The sequence below is a fragment of the Arachis stenosperma genome, chromosome 8 (assembly GCF_014773155.1).
Source record: "Arachis stenosperma cultivar V10309 chromosome 8, arast.V10309.gnm1.PFL2, whole genome shotgun sequence".
Taxonomy (NCBI): domain Eukaryota; kingdom Viridiplantae; phylum Streptophyta; class Magnoliopsida; order Fabales; family Fabaceae; genus Arachis; species Arachis stenosperma.
In genome coordinates, this window is record NC_080384.1 from 53,753,168 (window position 1) to 53,776,373 (window position 23,206).

At 34.3% G+C, this 23,206-nt stretch overlaps 2 protein-coding genes across 2 annotated transcripts; one reads left to right on the forward strand and one right to left on the reverse strand.

The window, feature by feature from the left end:
- The first annotated feature begins 690 nt into the window (after window positions 1-690).
- On the forward strand, window positions 691-4,490 carry LOC130943850 (cytochrome P450 71A1-like). The gene is made up of 2 exons (XM_057871892.1): window positions 691-1,650; window positions 3,870-4,490. Exons 1-2 carry the CDS (start codon window positions 691-693, stop codon window positions 4,488-4,490), a joined length of 1,581 nt encoding a protein of 526 aa, XP_057727875.1.
- A 5,602-nt stretch (window positions 4,491-10,092) lies between these two features.
- LOC130943848 (uncharacterized) lies at window positions 10,093-21,332 on the reverse strand. The gene is made up of 4 exons (XM_057871891.1): window positions 21,041-21,332; window positions 20,904-20,949; window positions 20,552-20,713; window positions 10,093-13,184 (listed from the first exon to the last, which is right to left on the reverse strand). Exon 4 carries the CDS (start codon window positions 12,434-12,436, stop codon window positions 11,369-11,371), a length of 1,068 nt encoding a protein of 355 aa, XP_057727874.1. The 5' UTR covers window positions 12,437-13,184; window positions 20,552-20,713; window positions 20,904-20,949; window positions 21,041-21,332; the 3' UTR covers window positions 10,093-11,368.
- Between the last annotated feature and the right edge of the window lie 1,874 nt (window positions 21,333-23,206).

Consider the following 23,206-nt stretch of genomic DNA (forward strand, 5'->3'; position numbering starts at 1 on the left):
ATTTTAGAAAAAAAATTAACATAATTATTAATTTTTTTAAAAAATACAATTTAATCAATAAAAGAATAATTTATTAAAAGATATTTTGGTAAGTAAAATTTAATAATAAAAAATAAAATTTTTGTTAATGAGTTTTTTTTAAATAATTTATTTTTTAAAAAAAATGGATAAAGTTAATATTAGTTAACACAAAAAGTTTAAAATGGATTAAAGATGGAATTTTTTAAAAGTTAGAAGAGAGGGAAATGTACATTTATAAAATAGAGATGAATGGAGTATCATTTTAGTATCTCGCAAGAGAGGGGAGTAGAATTTCCTCTAAAAAATATATATATAGAAACCTAATAAAAATTTAATAAAACTATAAAAATTAACAAAATAATTACATTTTTTTATTTCACATATCTAATCCAAGTAATAATTTAACTAAAAAAATGCTAGAAAATTATCCGAATTTATTACTTTTGACCATCACTTAGTTACCAACTCATTAATTTTTTTAGTTTAGTTTTTTTAATCTAGTAATTTAATAACATACTTTATCTCATATTTTTTAATATTGATAACTAACTAATGACTAAAAACAATAAATTCAGATATCTCTCTACCATTACTCTTTAACTAGTGACAAATTGGTTAATTCAATATATAAATATCCTCAAAAATTTTGGAAGAAGTAGTGAAGGAAGAATGGCACCAATTGCATATGTTCTAAAGCAATTGCCATATGAGCTTAACTCAACCCTTTACCTTTCAATTCTAGTTGGCACCATTAGCATCCTTCTTGTGCTTAATCTCATCATCACAAGAAAAAGAAACAAATCCATTAATCTTCCACCATCACCACCAAAGCTACCTTTCATTGGAAACCTTCACCAATTAGGAACATTGACACACCGTTCTTTCAAAGAACTCTCCAACAAGCATGGCCCTCTCATGTTCCTTCAGCTAGGGCAAATCCCAACACTAGTGATTTCGTCGGCAAAAGTAGCCAAAAAAATCGTCAAAAATCAAGATATTATTTTTTCAAACCGTCCCCAGACTACAGCCGCAAATATCTTTTTTTATGGTTGCAAAGATCTAGGGTTTATACCCTACGGCGAAGAGTGGAGACAGAAAAGAAAAGTTTGTGTTCTTGAACTTCTAAGTCTCAAAAGGGTTAAATCTTTTCTCCCAATAAGAGAACAAGAAGTTGTAGAACTCGTTGATACTATTAGTAAAGCATGTTCAAGAGACGAATCGCCGTCATCTTTTGTGATTAATCTTAGTGAGTTGATGATTGCTACATCAAACAACATTGTTTCAAGATGTGTTCTTGGACAAAAGTATGATACCCCAGATGGGAGTGGACATGGAAGCTTTGGAGAGCTTGGGAGGAAGGTGATGGGGCAACTCACTCAATTTTGTGTTGGTGATTTCTTTCCTACATTGGGTTGGATTGATGTTGTTAGAGGCTTGATTTCTGAATTTAATGCTACCTTTGTAGAATTAGATTCTTTCTTGAATGGGGTAATTGAAGAGCATAAGAAAAATAAGAAGAATGATGGTGAGGATGATAATAAAGACTTTGTGGATATACTTCTTCATCTTCAAGAGAAGGATTTGCTTGAATTTGAACTCACTCTAGAAGATCTCAAAGCAATGCTAATGGTTTGTTCTTCTCTTCCCTTCTCGTCAATAATTATTCATTTTTTTTTATTTTTTTTTCTTTCTCAAAAAATCAAAATAAAAAATGCAAATAAATCAAGAGAAATACTAGAGAGTTAGTAAATTTTGTAATTTATAATCATCAATTAATTATTATAAATATTTTTAGTGGTATAAAATTATATCTAATAATGTGAGATTATTCACTTTATTTACTTATTAAGTGTGGATCAATTTTTAATAATAAAAATACTCACTCTTAAACTTTTTCATAAAACAATTCTTAAATAATGCAGTTTCTATCACTTTTAAGACTTTAATTAATGCCTTAATAATACTAGTAAACAAACTTATTAAATCATTGCACATGTATACAAAAACATAGTTTTGTGGTAGCCAAGTTACTCTTATTTTTTAAGTTTCTCCGTTGAATTTTAAATAAATTTAGGTTGATCTAATAATTAGTTATTAGTTTGTTTAAGTAAGTGTTAAAAATTTAAATTTTATTTTATATATAACAACTCGTTGACACGACAAATTTTTAGTTAAATAAAATTTAAATTTATAATAAATTAATTTTTAATTTATCAAATTAAAAAATATCAAAAAAATAAAAATCATTGCACATGTATGTGTACACTCCTAGATGTATGTGTAAGTACACCTAGAAATTGGAGGAAGCTAAGTAACATGCAATACACTTATGTAATTATGACATATTTTATAAAAACCCATATTAGATTTGCTGTTAATTAATCTATTATTTACGCGTTGGTCATGATAACTGTGTTAATGGAGGGAGAGAGTATATACTTGCTTAGAGCGACGATTCTTTCATATTAAACCTAGGTATGCATATACATGTTTAATTTTATAGTAGACATTATTATAACCCTGATATTTTTTTAACAGCTAATACATTTTTTATTTTATTAATTAAAAATAATTTAAATACATAATTAATCAATAACAATTATTTTTTTACCAGTGTCAAAATCAAATATTTGGTGTATGATCAGCAGGAGCGGAGCTTAGTTAAGACAAAAGGGGGTTATGGCCCCCCCAATTTTTGTTAAAAAAATTAGTAATATTTTTTCAAAAAATAAAAAATAATTTAGTTGGGTCAAATACTTTACTATGACTTAAAATACCAAAGTTTAATTTTCATCTCTTACTTTTATTGCATAATAGTTTTTAGTTTTAAACATTCAAACATGTTAGATTTGAAATGAATTGAGTGTATTCGCATTTCACAGCTCCTCTATTCAATAAGCAACACTCCCTCTATCTTTAAATTCAAATATAAAAAATTATGTATTTTTTATTTATGTAATTTAATATTATTTTATATTTTACTGTTAATTTAATTTAATTTTTTATATGATAAAAAATATTAGAATATTCAATAAGTATTTATATTATTGTTTTTGTATAAATTGATAAAAAATTCAGTAAATATTATAAATTTTAATATTTGTTCTTCTAATTTCTTTTTTACATATTTTACTAGATATATATTCAAATTTTTATATAAAATAATCATAAAAAATCAAAGAATTAATGTATTTTTTAAGAGGAATGCTAATATTCAAAAAGGAGAACATATAACTTTTACAATATCAATACATGTAGATAGTTCTTCTACTTTAATGAATCACGAAAAAAGTGAGATACAGCCTTCAAAAGTTCAAAGAGTTGCATTTGATGAGTTTGACCTTAATTCTTTGGAACGAAACCTAGAAAACAGTTTCAAATTTGGTAATATCACCAAAGTCAGAGAGATGAGGTTAGACAAGTTTTTTTTAAATGGGGTTCATATAAAAAGCATATTGACAATTATCTTCTATCTGCCCCCCAAATTTTGTTTCAAGCTCCGCCACTGATGATCAGTATATATTATTATAACACTTTTTATATTTTGTTCCATTTTTCACTTTATTCTTTATTATTAAAAATCTATTTTTATTACCTTCAATAATTTAAATTATGTGTGGTGTTTAACTAACACCTACTTTAAATGTCAAATAACATCATTTTCTTTAATGAAAATATTTGATAATAAAAATAAATTAACCAAAAATAATAAAAATTTATTTTATTTAATATTTATTAATTCTAACAACGATTAATGAATATTAAATAAGACAAATTCTGTCAATTTTTTTTTGTTTTTCTAATATTATGATTTTTATAATTATTTTATTTTATTTTATTAATTGTAGGACATGTTTGTTGGAGGGAGTGATACTACTTCAACAAATTTAGAATGGATTTTTACTGAGCTCCTTAGGAACCCAAATACCATGAAGAAAGTTCAAGAAGAGATAAGGAGAATTGTTGGTAACAAATCAAAGGTAGATGAAAATGATATAAATCAAATGAACTATTTGAAATGTGTGATCAAAGAAGGTCTTAGGTTACATCCACCTGTTCCTATCTTAGTTCCTAGACAAACAACATCAAATGCAAAAGTAAAAGGTTATGATATTCCTTCAAAAACAACTGTATATTATAATGTTTGGGCAATTCATAGGGACCCTCAATTATGGGAGAATCCTGAAGAGTTCATTCCTGAAAGATTTGAAAATATACAAAATGATTATAAAGGACAAGATTTCCAATTATTGCCATTTGGTACCGGAAGAAGGGTTTGTCCTGGAATTTCATTTGGAATTTCTTCCACTGAAATTATTCTTGCTAATCTTTTATATTGGTTTGATTGGAAGCTACCTACTAATGAAAATGGTGAACTAATGCAAGACATAGACATGAGTGAAATGTCTGGGATCACTGTTAGCAAGAAAGTGCCACTTCATCTTCATCCCATACCATATTCTATTTGATTAAAATCAAGATATGTTTGTGAGGGTCTTGATTTTTAAGACTTTGTTTTATCTTATTTATTGTGGAAATAACTTTGTTACATGTAATAATAGACTTTGTTTCTCTTGTATGGTGGTGAAACTTATTATCGGTAATGCTACAGAGAGATAAAAAAAAAAACAGTTAGAATTTGTTTTATTTAACATTTATTAATTATTACAGTAATAATTAATGAATATTAAATAGAATAAGTTTCGGCTGATTTTAGTTAGTTAATTTTTTTTATTATCAAAAATTTTTGTTTTTATATATAAAACGAACGTGATATTTGTACCACTAATAAATGATTAGTTTTGGTAACTCAAGCAAATAATAATTGCTTATTATTGGAGTAATTTATCATTTTCTTACCATGAAAGATTATACGATGGTAATTCTAATAATGAAATATTAAAGTGTTCACAATTCTAACTAAAATATATATAAACCAAAAGGTTAGCTTGATAAACCAACAAATGAATTACCCATATCTTTTTTCATAGATCTAGTTGGAGCTAACCAAAAGGTGTCAATTCATTTGTCTATTAATACATTTTTGTTTTGAAGTTGTTAGATTTTCATATCTATTTCAGTTATTTATATATGTTATTATATGTGATATTAATTGCTTGAAAATAAGTGTTTCTATATGGTGAATTTTTTATGCAATAATTTGATTAAGGATAGTGGTTAACAATTTGTAATTAACTATGAACTTAGTATTGTCGATTTAGTGTACCCTTATGCAATTGTCTTAACTTTAATTAATCATGTATAATTTACAGTAAAGAAAAATAGTACAAATTATTTTAGTTTATTATCAATTTAATTTTAATATCATGTAAAAAATTTGCAACAGTTTAAAATTGTCGTAATTTTAAAAAAATATATTACAGCAATTTAAGATTACTGTAATTTTATTTTTTAAGATCAGTAAAAAATAGCGACAATTATACTACGAGTTGTTAGAAATTACCGCAAATTTGTTTGTCAACATCTTAAAAGGTAACTTGTAACACCCTAATATTCAAATCCTTATGCTCGAGTCATAAGTTAATGATATTACGGTGGTACGACTCTCAGGTGGATTTTTAATATATAAGTATAGGTAATTTCGAAAGGAGTATTAATCAAGAAGCCTGAAAAGAGTAGAAATAAAATCGCGAAGACGTATTACTCACGTTTCGACAACGAAAAGATAAAACGTGAAGCCGAAAGCGATATACGGATAAGGCATAAAGGAGATTAAAAGATAGATAACAGATAGATATATATAACATAAGTACTAGCCACTAGTCGCGACCCGCGAAGTTTAGGCTGGCTAGGGTACAGTATGAAAGTAGTTGACAACAATATATCCTAATCTCTCCCAAAGGAAACATAAGAGCCTCTATAGGCAAGTTCCAAAAGAGTTCAATACATAATATAATCGTTTCAAAACAAAGATGGAGAGATTCTAAGCAAAACACAAAGTAGAGAAAATAAAGATCTTCGCCGTCTCTCAGACGTACCACAGCTCACTTCTGAGCACTTGGACCTGTATCTGAAAAACAAGAGATATATACGGAATGAGAACCCCGGGCCCATGGGTTCCCAGTACGGTAAAAGTGCCAAATAAATACAATGCACTGCAATAAAAACTCACTAAGCATCCTAAACTCCTTTTCACCAAATATCCAGCCTAGATTCTCACTAATCCATAAATAGGCATCTGACGTAAGGGGATACTAAATCTAGTTCATATTACACATGTTTCCCAATTCGCTGATTCTTCCACGAAACAGACTCAGAATCATAAGCAAAACCATTACCAGTTGTTCTGCCTCAGCAACTCTATATCAATACGTCATACCCTCGCCTGGAGCTAGTGAAATCACATCACTGCGTCTACCCAGAGGGCTCAAATGATCTCATTCAAAAATCATCATCATTATGCAATCGCATTATCAATTCATCCCATCAAGAACAGCCCCCAACATCCACCGACACCATCATGAGGGATCTCTCAGTTGTACAAACACAAGCAATACAGACAAGTAATACACAAATAAGGTACAAGTAGAACAAGTAGCATGTAATCAGGTAACATAGCATATATGATATAGAAATCCAAAACAAATAGGCAAACCCAAACGATTCAAACATATGCAAATGATGTATGCCTGTCCTATGGCTGATGATATCATCTGTCGGTTATATAGCCAACCCGACACATCCTGGTAGCTAACCATGGACAGAAACACCCCTTGCGGAGCAAGTAGGTTTGAGCTACAACCCCCTTGCTACTACCCGCTCAGCCCAGAGCCAGTGGAACAACCACTACTGCGGCTACTACCCAGGCGGGTGTTTAACAGCTCAACCTGGAGCCAGTGGAACAACCACTACTGCGGCTACTACCCAGGCGTCACAATCTCTGACCTGGAGCAAGTGGGACAAACCACAACCCTTGCTACTGCCCAGGTATCTCAAGCATTAACCCGGAGCAAGTGGGACGAACCACAACCCTTGCTACTGCCCAGGTATCTCAAAAGCATTGACCCGGAGCAAGCGGGACGAACCACAACCCTTGCTACTGCCCAGGTATCTTAAGCATATATTCATTCAATCTCAATTCAAATTATCAATCCTTATTGTTATCAAATCTCAAACATTAACCTGGAGCAAGTGGGACGAACCCCAACCCTTACTACTACCCAGGTATCAGAGTTACATTCATTCAAAACTCCATAATTAACTCATTTATCATAAACGTCCCTTTCCGTCTCATACCCAGAGCAAGTGGTCAACGCCACTGCCTACTACCCGGTGTTACACATCACATTTCAACATTTTCCATTATTGTCCATTCAACACATTCATTCATTAATCATATATGCATTTATACTCAGCCATAATCAATAATGGCTTTGCCGTGACCCGGCAATAACTCAGCCATCCGGCTCATGGTTCAATCAAGAACCAGCCATTTATCAATAGATATAGCCCTTCGGCTCATGGCATACACAGTACTCCTACCGTCATCCTCCATATCTCATATAATCATCGTTGATCACCATTGATCATAACTCTTCCCCTTGCTTCACTCGCAAGTTACCACATCCCCTAGCTCCTTTCTCATTGCTAGGCATATCATAATGATTTAATACATAAGGGGTGAGATCGGAGGTTTAGAAGTATGAGAGTTAGCTTTTAAAACTCAAAAATCAACTTTGGCATGAAAACAGGGCCACGCGCACGCGTGGATGGCCACAAAACTCATCGGCGCATACGCGCCATTCACGCGGACGCGCGGATTGAAAAATAGACAATGACGCGTAAGCGTCAGCCACGCGTACGCGTGGGTGCATTTGCGCCCCAGGCACAAAACTGGCACAACTCTGGCACAACTCTCGGGAAAATGGCTGGGCATTGGGTGCAGCGCATCGACGCGCACGCGCACACCACGCGCTCGCGTGGATGGTGCCTTCTCGAAGAACGACGCGTACGCGCCAAGTGCGCCTACGCGTGGAGGGTCATTCTGCTAAAAATTTTCTAAGTTAAAAGCTGCAGAATTCACAGATTCAACCCCCAATCTTCTGACGGACATAACTTCCTCATTTTAAATCGTTTTTCACCCGTTCTTCGAACGGCATGGACATCCCGGATCCAATTTCATTTCTAAACAGATTTGGCACAAAACAAAGATCCGTAGTCCAAGTTATGTCCCGTCAAAGTATGCCAAAAAACCATATTTTCATATAAAACTACAAAGTGCCATTTTCAAAACAAGCCATTTTCAACTCTTTTCAAAATCAACCAAGACATGCCAATTTCAACCCTTTTTGAAACCAATCAAAATATACCAAAATCAACATCAAGCCTCCTCAACTCATACATTAACACTTTACCACGAATCACAAAACCATCATATAACCATCTTTACCCATTTCAAGCAAATGGCTAAATTACAAACATATCAGCATGTCATACATCCTTCCTCATCTCAATTTCCCACAATACTATTTCCAATCAACCATCATTATACATAATCAATATCATAATCACTATCACGTGGTTTCACCCACAAATCAACCTTAATCATTCCTCAAGCATATATCACAATATATATACCTCTCATGCATCATCATACCATCAAGACATCAATAATCATAATCACATATATGACCACATAATATTTCTCAACCCAAAACCAAACATACTTCATCTACATAATTTCACCCCTCAACTCCTCAAACCTTATTATTCAACAATCAACCCAATCATTCGCATATTCATTATATGAAATTCATCCAATCGCTTGTGTCATCATACAATGCACACGTCAACTTACCTCCCTTACCTCTTTCCGGCCTCCGGCCCAAAATTTACGGCCTCCGGCCCAATTTCACAATTTAAATGCATAAACCACAAATTAATACTCATTACCCAATACATCAAATTTTCAATACACCAAGCATACAAGGCCACACAATTCTCAACCCAATCATCAATTCACATTACATACCAACTATGCATATTAGCATCAACTATTTACACAATCCAAACTTAATCCTAGGGGCATCTAGCCTAGGAATTCTCATCACACCACACGGTACTTAAATGAAACTTAAACCGTACCTCTTGTAGCCAAATCAATTGAGCCTCTTCTATGGAAGTCTCCACCAACCCTTAGCTCCAAGCCTCACCAAAGCTCCACAAGCAATACCAACCTCCCAATTGTGCATCAAAATCACCAAATACACTAACATAACCAATATCACATACATACATCAACCTAGGGCTCATAAGGATGATAAATCACAAGGGTTTGAGCACTTCTTACCTCAGCCCATATGAAGTAGGGATAGAACCCACTTAGAATCCATGTTGGAGTATCCCTAAACACCCAAAATCACAAGATTTCAACACTAACTTCCCAAAAACATGTAACAGTGGGGAAATTCGAAAACTGGGCAGAGATGAATGAAATACTCACCACAAAACTTAGATAGAAATGTAGAGGATGAGAAGAGCGACGCGTGGCCGCAAACGGCTCGTCAATCGGAGCTCCATAGCTCAAGTTATGGTGGTTTGAAGATCAAAGAGAGTTAGGTTTTCTCTCTTCTCTTCTCTCTTCTCAAATCAGCGCCCCACACTCCTCTTTTAGGGTAAAAATGAGCTGAAATGCTCATAACTAATGTTTATATATGTTGGGTCTTGGGCCCACTTAGGCCCAGTTCACTTATTTTTGTCCGTTGGCCTAATTTTGGACCAAAACCTTTAAGATTAGCGCTTTAAATCGCACTTCAAATATTTCTACCTCCCCTAATTATGATTCCTCATTTCTTAATCTTATTTACTCATAATCAATTTTCTCAGCTGCAGTACCAGACAGGTCTCAGCCAGTACTGCCGGTCAAAATTCCACTGCGCGCTTTTACGCAGAAAACTATGTCTTCCGATTCGGAAAAACTCACTGAATCCAAATATCATATTTAAATTATCAAATTCCAATTGCCAAATCTTCCAACCATATTCACTCCTACTTTACCCATTATTTAATTAATTTCGGTTAGATCGGGTATTACATTCTACCCCCCTAACAGAAATTTTCGCCCTCGAAAATTCCATCCATCATTACGAGTACGCGAGCGTAGTCTGCCGTTATATCCAACGCATAACAGTTCCAAGGTCCTTTTACTCTGCGCGCTTCCGTTGCCGCGCTCTGATTTCTCTATCTCTGAGGATCTCGGTCATTCGTTCCTTACTTTTATCGTCTCATGAACTCACACCCTATTAAATCTCAAATCATGTCATCAATAATATTATCATCATCGTTAATCATAGCCATCATCACACATCACTATAATTAATCAAAGCTTTCTTCGTTTTTAGAATCCAATGAGTTTGTACTAACAAGCTGACAAACTCTTATGAATCCGCTTTGCTTTACTAATCTATAAAAGCTTTCGAGACACTTCTCTTTTGTTGAAGTTACTCAGATCAAAAATCATCTTCAAAAATATAACCAAATACTCTTTCAAATTCTTGGGAAAATTTTCAACAGCGCCTCTCCAAAAATTGGAGTTTACCACCCGTCACAGGTTCCCTCAAACCAATCTCAGTACCACATCAGCATTGCAATTTAAAGGTTTCCAAACGATTCCTCTGAAACCGATCATTACAAATCTTGATCTAAATCCAAGGTCACCATGACCAAACATCATAGCACTCATCTCTCGAACACAACAACTTGCACTCAATCATCATCTAAATCTGATTACGCATCAATGATAATTTTCTCATCCGTTTCAGAACCATCAAGGCTCACAGCCGCAATTAATTCCAATTATCTAGAATCATTATATGTTTTAGCTCATTAAACTTTTAAGTACTCTAAGCATAAAGCATTTCTAATCATATCCCACTTTTCCTTACTATTACCATATTATGCTAACGCTTTAGCAAGCTTCCGCTACGCCACTTTGATTTCTCGTCAAGTATTAGCTCCATCACTTATTTTCTCAAGTACCCAACCACAACTTAGCATGACTGGCATTTCAAATCAACGTTTCCAAATCCATCATTTAGGACCATTCCTTATCTATTTAAATCAAAGGAACTAAAAGTCACGGGTCAATCCGTTTTACCAAAAATCTAGAATTCATCCAACTACATAACAAACACAACACATCATTCTCAACAGAAAATCATTTACATCATAGGCATTTATCCATTTGTATTAAGGTAAATCCTTACTCGGACCATCCGGTTTACTTCTCAGTCTAATATTAAGTTCGACAGTCCCAATTCTACTGTACAGGCGGTATTATAAAATCATGCACTGTCCTTTAAGCTTGATGATAATAATTACCTCAATCTTACCGTCGCAATCGGCCCGTATCCTGACTCCCTCCTTGTTGGCAATTTCTTGATACATGCCCTGGTAACCCGCACTTGTAACATACACCTAACCCCAATCGGCACGGCCTATTTGGGTGATGACTTCCACACCTCCGACAGCTCAAAACATCAGAAGTAGCCGCTGCCCGTTTTCCCTTACCGTTTCTTTGGGACTCCTCACTCGTCGCAAAGTCATTTCGCCTTTGAGGAAAACGTTGTGGGTATCCTCTTCTCTTAAACTCTTGACCCCTTGTTGGGTATTCTTGATTGTGCTCCCTGCGGTGGGACTCCCGACGGTCATTCTTCGCCTCAACAGCCTTCCTCACACATTCTTCAGCAATACAGCTCTTGTTCACAAGTTCGGAGAAGACCCTAATCTCCATCGGTCCAACGGAGCTCAGGATTTCACTTCGAAGTCCTCCCTCATACTTAATACACTTCCATTCCTCGAAGTCTCCCGGAGCTCCCTGACACATGCGGGAAAACCTGAATAGCTCCTCAAATTTGTCTGTATACTCAGATACGGACATAGCACCTTGCTTCAGCTGCAGTAACTCCAATTCCTTGGCTGTTCTGGCGGAATTCGGAAAGTACTTCTTATAGAATTCCACCTGGAAGGCATCCCAAGTGATATGATCGTTCCCCTGTTGCAGGAGACGTCGAGCCCCTTGCCACCAATGCGATGCTTCCCCCATGAGCAGATAGGTAGCAAATTCAACACGCTGCTCTTCAGGCACCAACTGCGCTTGCAGCGCTCGCTCCATGACCTGAAACCAAGTATCAGCTTCAGTCGGATTGGTGGTCCCCTTGAACTTAGGTGGATTAACCTTTAAGAAAGTTGCCAGTGTCATCGGGCCCTGAGCTTCCCTTCCGCCATTGCCATTATTGTTTATCTGTTGCCCAAGAGCCTCCGCAGTGGCTTGCATAGCAGCAGCCATATTCTCCAACGCCGCCATAAGGTTTACCGGGTTATTCGGGTTGACTTCCGGTTCCTGCATACTAGTACGATCTCTCTCACGTCCCTGACTGGGTCCACGAGGCGCCATCTGGTTCCTATACACACCAAACAATCGATATCAAGTTGATCAGTCTCAATATCGGAAGTATAGTGCTTCAAAGTACCAAAGGTACACTCATGGACTTCATGCTAGATGTATCGGTTAGATACCCTAACTAGCACAGGCACAGACTCAGAGTATGCATTGAAGCATAAGCAGTTCCATCCCTCAGGCTCACGAGGACGAACTGCTCTGATACCATAATGTAACACCCTAGTATTCAAATCCTTATGCTCGAGTCATAAGTCAATGATATTACGGTGGTACGACTCTCAGGTGGATTTTTAATATATAAGTATAGGTAATTTCGAAAGGAGTATTAATCAAGAAGCCTGAAAAGAGTAGAAATAAAATCGCGAAGACATATTACTCACGTTTCGACAACAAAAAGATAAAACGTGAAGCCGAAAGCGATATACGGATAAGGCATAAAAAAGATTAAGAGATAGATAACAGATAGATATATATAACATAAGTACTAGCCACTAGTCGCGACCCGCGAAGTTTAGGCCGGCTAGGGTACAGTATGAAAGTAGTTGACAACAATATATCATAATCTCTCCCAAAGGAAACATAAGAGCCTCTATAGGCAAGTTCCAAAAGAGTTCAATACATAATATAATCGTTTCAAAACAAAGATGGAGAGATTCTAAGCAAAACACAAAGTAGAGAAAATAAAGATCTTCGCCGTCTCTCAGACGTACCACAGCTCACTTCTGAGCACTTGGACCTGTATCTGAAAAACAAGAGATATATACGGAATGAGAACACCGGGCCCATGGGTTTCCAGTACGGTAAAAGTGCCAAATAAATACAATGCACTGCAATAAAAACTCACTAAGCATCCTAAACTCCTTTTCACCAAATATCCAGCCTAGATTCTCACTAATCCATAAATAGGCATCTGACGTAAGGGGATACTAAATCTAGTTCATATTACACATGTTTCCCAATTCGCTGATTCTTCCACGAAACAGACTCAGAATCATAAGCAAAACCATTACCAGTTGTTCTGCCTCAGCAACTCTATATCAATACGTCATACCCTCGCCTGGAGCTAGTGAAATCACATCACTGCGTCTACCCAGGGGGCTCAAATGATCTCATTCAAAAATCATCATCATTATGCAATCGCATTATCAATTCATCTCATCAAAAACAGCCCCCAACATCCACCGACACCATCATGAGGGATCTCTCAGTTGTACAAACACAAGCAATACAGACAAGTAATACACAAATAAGGTACAAGTAGAACAAGTAGCATGTAATCAGGTAACATAGCATATATGATATAGAAATCCAAACAAATAGGCAAACCCAAACGATTCAAACATATGCAAATGATGTATGCCTGCCCTATGGCTGATGATATCATCTGTCGGTTATATAGCCAACCCGACACGTCCTGGTAGCTAACCATGGACAGAAACACCCCTTGCGGAGCAAGTAGGTTTGAGCTACAACCCCCTTGCTACTACCCGCTCAGCCCAGAGCCAGTGGAACAACCACTACTGCGGCTACTACCCAGGCGGGTGTTTAACAGCTCAACCTGGAGCCAGTGGAACAACCACTACTGCGGCTACTACCCAGGCGTCACAATCTCTGACCTGGAGCAAGTGGGACAAACCACAACCCTTGCTACTGCCCAGGTATCTCAAGCATTAACCCGGAGCAAGCGGGACGAACCACAACCCTTGCTACTGCCCAGGTATCTCAAAAGCATTGACCTGGAGCAAGCGGGACGAACCACAACCCTTGCTACTGCCCAGGTATCTTAAGCATATATTCATTCAATCTCAATTCAAATTATCAATCCTTATTGTTATCAAATCTCAAACATTAACCTGGAGCAAGTGGGACGAACCCCAACCCTTACTACTACCCAGGTATCAGAGTTACATTCATTCAAAACTCCATAATTAACTCATTTATCATAAACATCCCTTTCCGTCTCATACCCGGAGCAAGTGGACAACGCCACTGCCTACTACCCGGTGTTACACATCACATTTCAACATTTTCCATTATTGTCCATTCAACACATTCATTCATTAATCATATATGCATTTATACTCAGCCATAATCAATAATGGCTTTGCCGTGACCCGGCAATAACTCAGCCATCCGGCTCATGGTTCAATCAAGAACCAGCCATTTATCAATAGATATAGCCCTTCGGCTCATGGCATACACGGTACTCCTACCGTCATCCTCCATATCTCATATAATCATCGTTGATCACCATTGATCATAACTCTTCCCCTTGCTTCACTCGCAAGTTACCACATCCCCTAGCTCCTTTCTCATTGCTAGGCATATCATAATGATTTAATACATAAGGGGTGAGATCGGAGGTTTAGAAGTATGAGAGTTAGCTTTTAAAACTCAAAAATCAACTTTGGCATGAAAACAGGGCCACGCGTACGCGTACTCCACGCGCACGCGTGGATGGCCACAAAACTCATCGGCGCATACGCGCCATTCACGCGGACGCGCGGATTGAAAAATAGACAACGACGCGTAAGCGTCAGCCACGCGTACGCGTGGGTGCATTTGCGCCCCAGGCACAAAACTGGCACAACTCTGGCACAACTCTCGGGAAAATGGCTGGGCATTGGGTGCAGCGCATCGACGCGCACGCGCACACCACGCGCTCGCGTGGATGGTGCCTTCTCGAAGAACGACGCGTACGCGCCAAGTGCGCCTACGCGTGGAGGGTCATTCTGCTAAAAATTTTCTAAGTTAAAAGCTGCAGAATTCACAGATTCAACCCCCAATCTTCTGACGGACATAACTTCCTCATTTTAAATCGTTTTTCACCCGTTCTTCGAACGGCATGGACATCCCGGATCCAATTTCATTTCTAAACAGATTTGGCACAAAACAAAGATCCGTAGTCCAAGTTATGTCCCGTCAAAGTATGCCAAAAAACCATATTTTCATATAAAACTACAAAGTGCCATTTTCAAAACAAGCCATTTTCAACTCTTTTCAAAATCAACCAAGACATGCCAATTTCAACCCTTTTTGAAACCAATCAAAATATACCAAAATCAACATCAAGCCTCCTCAACTCATACATTAACACTTTACCACGAATCACAAAACCATCATATAACCATCTTTACCCATTTCAAGCAAATGGCTAAATTACAAACATATCAGCATGTCATACATCCTTCCTCATCTCAATTTCCCACAATACTATTTCCAATCAACCATCATTATACATAATCAATATCATAATCACTATCACGTGGTTTCACCCACAAATCAACCTTAATCATTCCTCAAGCATATATCACAATATATATACCTCTCATGCATCATCATACCATCAAGACATCAATAATCATAATCACATATATGACCACATAATATTTCTCAACCCAAAACCAAACATACTTCATCTACATAATTTCACCCCTCAACTCCTCAAACCTTATTATTCAACAATCAACCCAATCATTCGCATATTCATTATATGAAATTCATCCAATCGCTTGTGTCATCATACAATGCACACGTCAACTTACCTCCCTTACCTCTTTCTGGCCTCCGGCCCAAAATTTACGGCCTCCGGCCCAATTTCACAATTTAAATGCATAAACCACAAATTAATACTCATTACCCAATACATCAAATTTTCAATACACCAAGCATACAAGGCCACACAATTCTCAACCCAATCATCAATTCACATTACATACCAACTATGCATATTAGCATCAACCATTTACACAATCCAAACTTAATCCTAGGGGCATCTAGCCTAGGAATTCTCATCACACCACACGGTACTTAAATGAAACTTAAACCGTACCTCTTGTAGCCAAATCAATTGAGCCTCTTCTATGGAAGTCTCCACCAACCCTTAGCTCCAAGCCTCACCAAAGCTCCACAAGCAATACCAACCTCCCAATTGTGCATCAAAATCACCAAATACACTAACATAACCAATATCACATACATACATCAACCTAGGGCTCATAAGGATGATAAATCACAAGGGTTTGAGCACTTCTTACCTCAGCCCATATGAAGTAGGGATAGAACCCACTTAGAATCCATGTTGGAGTATCCCTAAACACCCAAAATCACAAGATTTCAACACTAACTTCCCAAAAATGTGTAACAGTGGGGAAATTCGAAAATTGGGCAGATATGAATGGAATACTCACCACAAAACTTAGATAGAAATGTAGAGGATGAGAAGAGCGACGCGTGGCCGCAAACGGCTCGTCAATCGGAGCTCCGTAGCTCAAGTTATGGTGGTTTGAAGATCAAAGAGAGTTAGGTTTTCTCTCTTCTCTTCTCTCTTCTCAAATCAGCGCCCCACACTCCTCTTTTAGGGTAAAAATGAGCTGAAATGCTCATAACTAATGTTTATATATGTTGGGTCTTGGGCCCACTTAGGCCCAGTTCACTTATTTTTGTCCGTTGGCCTAATTTTGGACCAAAACCTTTAAGATTAGCGCTTTAAATCGCACTTCAAATATTTCTACCTCCTCTAATTATGATTCCTCATTTCTTAATCTTATTTACTCATAATCAATTTTCTCAGCTGCAGTACCAGACAGGTCTCAGCCAGTACTGCCGGTCAAAATTCCACTGCGCGCTTTTACGCAGAAAACTATGTCTTCCGACTCGGAAAAACTCACTGAATCCAAATATCATATTTAAATTATCAAATTCCAATCGCCAAATCTTCCAACCATATTTGCTCCTACTTAACCCATTATTTAATTAATTTCAGTTAGATCGGGTATTACATAACCATTTCTAAAGCACTGCAAATTTATTTAATAGCGGTTTGAAACTATTGTAAAATCTTTAAAAAATGTCATTAATGTCTTTTTTCTTGTAGTGACACTAACTAAAAAAAATAAATTAAGAAGGAATGAAAAAGAAGAGAAACTGAATTGTATGATTGTTCTTATTAGTTATTGTAAAAGAATGTTACAATATTATACAACAAATGTGGAAGATAGCGACGATTAATTGGTGACTGTTTATCAAATCGCCACAAATTGACAAAATTAGATAGTTATAGAAGCGATTTGCGTTTCGGCTACAAAAAGAACCAAAATAATGGCGGTTCTCTTCCCAATGGCCACAATCAAATCAATAAGAGAGCCAAAAGCCCTAAGCACCCCCGTCACTCACTCTACCAAGTTCAGAGCTCTAAAGTCTGAATGATTCCCCCTTCTCCAACCCTGGCTTTTCTTCGACCACCAGTGCAGTATATAATGAACTTAATTCAATCACTATTTTAGAGCATCCCAAGAGAAATGATTAATTTATTTGGAGTTAGTTACCTTTTATTGGATGCCTTGCTGGCTAAGTAACCGAATCTCTCTTATAACTAACAAAATCAGATTATGTTTTGGTAACACTCCCATCAATTATCAAAGTAGTAGTAGATACATGTTTTTCTCTGTACACATACTAAGTTAATTAAACATAAAAATGGTAAAATTTTAAGGTGGAAATAAAACATATTTCCGAACATATAGAATATTGTTAGCTTGAGCAATATTTAATATAATGGAATATTGTAATAAAAATTAAGGTCTTACAAGACAACGAATTATGTTAACTTAGTGGCTTTTGATTTTCTGTGATTTGCTGAAGTTTAACACTATCTTTAAAATTCATACAAATTTAAAATAAAACTTTTATACGAAAAATTGTATTAAAAATATAAATATTTATGTACTTCTTTTCTTTTTAATTTATACATTTTTAAAAAATGACTTCATAACAAAGGAGAATTGAACTTGAGGGGTACTGTGTAGTTTTAGGAGGAAGATAATTAGTTATTAGGGTTTGTAGTTTTTATATTACTTTTGTTTCTTTTTCTAGTATGATTTTCATACTTTAGTAGTTATAGCATGTTGTAGTAAAAAGTATCTATGACTATATGAGTTCACCTTCCGTTACTTGAAAATTTTTGTGAAACTTAATAGTATTTTGAAAGTTTTTTTGTAATATGCATTTAGAAAATTAATCTGTTTATTTATTTGTGTTTATTTATTTATTTCGTTTTTCTCCCAAACTTTTTTTTCCAAACAAAATAATGGGTTTAGGAGGTTATTTTCTCAATTCAAATCATTTTTTTGGTGTTTTTATGTGAGTTCTTGAGTGTTGAAAAAAATATTGCAACAAAGGTAGAAGGAATAAAAAATGTTGTCCAATTTATTTTTGAAGAAGCTATAATAATAGTAGAAGAGCTTGTCATTGGACAATCTTGGTACATTGGTCAACAAACAAAAACTTCAAAAATTGACATTTCAATTTTGAACGAAATAAATTGATGAATCTGATAAAAAGTCTTGAATCATTAAAAATTAAGCATAGAGTATTAAGAAACTTTAGTCACATAAATAAATAAGTGGAGAAGCATTGTAAGAGTATAAAAAACTATGAGAATAACATGGTATAATAATTTTTAATTTTATCAAAAAAAGATAGTATACATGGATGAAAATAAAAAAATGTAAACCAAAATTGTTATTTTCTGCTATATGATATATAAAATGAGATGTTTAACTACTCTCAGTCTAAAACTATAACTCTGGAATTAGATATACTATTTGGCAGAAGTGTATGGAATAATGACTTATATATATAAGAAGAGGGTATTGTTTGGTGTTAGTAAAGAAAATATATTAATAAAGGGTGTTAAGAGGAGATAATGCATTTGATGTAAATAACTTTTATTATTATGAGTGTTAATTCCTGCATGAAGATGAGGTATGAATATTTGATTTGGTATTTATTATTAAAAGTCTATGAACTTTTTGAAAGGTGAAAGTCTTATTATGTTAGTATCTCAAATATAAATATTTAGTGTGTTTAGATTTAAGTGGAGATAAACTCTTTTTTATGTTTTAATTTTTTTTTATGTTTTTGTAATCTTTTAAGTCTTACTTTATTGTTGATGTAAGATTTTTTATATTTGACTTTGATTTGATTAGCTTTGATTGATTATTTATTTTTTATGATAATATTTAAAAAATTAATTAATTAAAGATCAATTGTTTTTACGTTTCCTCCGTTTTTAGTCGAAGTTGTAACTTAATAATAAAAAAATAATGAGATAAGATTAAGCCTAATCCACAATAAACTACCTCTCTTTTCTTTTTTGGTCGTTGAAAAGGATCATGGGGATCTTTGTTCTTTCTAACACGGTTTGCAGGTTTTATAAAAATTTTAAAATATATTTTTAAAACACATTGACAAAATTTAAATTGTATTAAAACCCCTTAAGATAACATTTTTGACATTCTCGATTTCAACCCTGGCCTGTCTTCCAAGTGTGCAAGGAGACCAAGGCCCGCTTCCAAAGAGTGGAAGAGTTGATCCTACCATCAAGAGAGTGGGACAAACATAAAATAGAAAGAGTTTTTTCTTCGGTCTTAGCAGAAAAGATCATCCGAACACCAATCAGCAAAATAGTGGAGCAGGACAAACTGATTTGGCCGTATAGACAGAATGGAAACTACACAGTCAAGACCGGATATCACATTGCAAAGAAAGAAAAAGAGGAAAAAAGTACAACAGACAACTCATCAACAAGCTCCTCATTAGAAGATATTTGGATAGGAATATGGAACATTAAAACTCCCCAAAAAATCAAGATGTTTATGTGGAGAACTACTCATAATATTTTGCCGGTTAAAGCCAATTTAATAAAAAAGAAGATAACTAACTGTAATTTATATCCTGTTTGTTTGCAGGAGGAAGAGACAATTGAGCATGCATTATTATTATGCGACTGGACGAGAGCTGTGTGGTTTGGTTCACAAATACAGTGCACACCAAATAAAGAGAACGTCAAATCAATAGGTTTATGGTTATAAGAGATGCTCAGAAAATGCAATCAAGGAAACAAATCATAAGCAATCCACAATTGGAGCAAAATCGGCATCATATTGTGGGTAATTTGAAAAGCGAGGAACGAAAAAGTCTATCAAAACTTAGAACTAAATCCAGAGTCAACCATCAACTATGCTAAAGTTCTTGAGCTAGACTACCTCAAGTCAGCAGAAGAGAGCAACAATGAACCCAAAAAATAAATCAGGAAAAACTCAGTACCTGTCAAATGGAGAGCACCTCCTTCCAACTGGCTCAAATTAAATACGGATGCAACTTTGCTTAACAAATCAAATTCTGGAGCTATAGTAACGGTCATCAGGGACTGTAATGGATCTCTCAGGGGAGGGACTACAACTGAGATCCATGCAAACTCTAGTCTTACTGCAGAAACAATTGCAATTAGAGAAGCAATCATTTTGGCAGAAAATCTCAATATTGAAAATGCAATAATTGAATCAGACTGCTGCCAGTTAGTTCAACTTCTCAAATCAGGAAAAAAATTATGGGAAGTGGATCCAATTATCAAAGATATAAGAACAATTCAAAAGAGGCTACCGAACTGTGGATTTACCTGGATTCCTCGACAGGGGAATGAACTAGCTCACAATCTTGCCATCCTAAAGTTAAAGAACCAGCTAGTCAGCAATTGGCCAACATGCCCACCCAGCCAAATTGCACAAATTATCAGAAAAGAAAAATTGGACATACCGCTCCATCTTCACAAATAGCTAAAGTGATTCTGTTGACAGCCAAAATAGCATCCTTCACCGGCGGCATATCCGTCTTCGTCATATCTGCTATCGCCAAGAAAGGAAGGATCTGGCTTCAACTTGCAGCATCATCAGTCCAGCAGAGCAGCAGTTTCTTTCATACTCCGAGTTTAGCTACCGTAAAAAACTCCTTCCAAAAGTTTTTCCTAACTCATATTCCAATTAACTCTTCATCTGTCCTTGTGCTATGGAGTTAATAGGTCTTAATTTAAATTGGTAGTTACAGGAGAGGGAACACGCTTTGGGGTAATCATATTGGGTAGCAATAGGAATTGGTGTATTAGTGTCAGGTTGGGTATTGGTTCGGGTGGTTCTAGGCCCGAACCCTGTCCAAAAAAAAAAGAGAGGGCCAACAATGAGAATAAATTAAAGGATTTATCTGTGATATTCTAAAAGTATATATATATTAAATTTATAAATTAAAAAAATATTATTAAAAATATAAAAATTTTAATTTTAATATATTTATTAAATAAAAGTATTTAAAAAATTTTATTAATAATAAACTAAGTAAGTTTAATGAGATAGTAAAATTCAGGATGTGGTTGACAAACACATTGAAGAAGAGAAAAGTGCGTTTGAATTTTTTGAACGCTTTATTTTATATGTTTGATAACTTTTTTATCATCTAAACGCAGAAGTGATTCTATTCTTTACAAAAGCTACAAATTCTTATTTTTATATTCACTTTTTCACATTGGACCGAAAATTTTTTTTATATACCAACTGTATTTTTTATTATTCATATATTTATTATTTGTTTTATGATTTTTTTTCAATACTCTCCCATGCATATTATTAATTTTTATAAAATTCTTATTATTTTTTTTATATGAATTTTTTAACTATTATTGTTATTTTTTGTATAAATTTTTTTTGTTTTATATTATAATTTTATTAATTCTATTAAAGTAAAAAATACCGAGAATATTAAAAATATATTAAAATTTATTTAAATATTTAAAATAAAATTATAAAATAATATAAAATAATTATTTAAATTTATGTATTTTTTATAATTTTTTATTTAAAAATAATTTCAAATAATGTAATCTCAACAATATTTAATTTACTATAAACTATTTTAAATAAAAATTATCAAACATAAATCACATTAATATCAACTCATTTTTAATCAAAATCAATTTAACAAATTTAATTTTATACAAACTTTGGTTTATAAAAGATAATTCAAACACACATTTATGGGGAGTTGGATATAAATTAATGATCAGATTCGCAAGTTAATTATCTGAGCATATCGAACGCGATCTAATATTCAATAAATTTAGCCGACAAACTAATTTTTAAACCAAGTCCAATTAAGGAAAGTTTGTTAAATGTATTTTTTTTTTCACACTACTTCTTCTTCTATGTAGTTTTTTTTAACAAAGTTGTTGACATTATTGTTGTTTTGTCTCCTTCTTCTTCTCTTATTTTTATTATATATAATTCATTCACATTCTTAAGTAAACTCTATATAGAGATTGATAATTCATTTTGATTAATAATTCATTCACATTCTTATTTTTATTATAAATAACACACCACATAAAAAAAGTACAAGGACCTCCATGATCCTTTTCCATTCCATTTCCATGCCAGCCCCATTAAACATTAATAATTAAACTCATTTCTATTTTTTGGTCAGTGGTATGGTAGAAATTTAGATCTTTTAAATTTTAATGTTTTATTTTAAAAGATAAAATAAAATATTTACTATTAATTTTTTTTATTTTTTTGTCTTATAAAATAAATAATAATAAATTATACTTTATCATTTAAATTAAAATTCAAAATTTTAAAAATCAAAACTAATTTGATTCATCATTTGAGGCAATTTATTATGAAAGGTCCACCCATGTGTCACTTTCATTTTAATGAAACCAACATGTCTTTCTATAAATGGATTATATATAGGTGTCGCCATAAAAAACGTAACCACTAGAGACGTGGCTTGATATATATATTAACCCAATCATTATCATTTACGTTTTTCATGAGAAAAAAAAAATAAAATAAAATATTCAACGTTTTTCTTTTGCTATATAAAAAAAAAATGTGCCAATATTTGAGCACAGGGTCAAAAGATGAAAAAGAGATT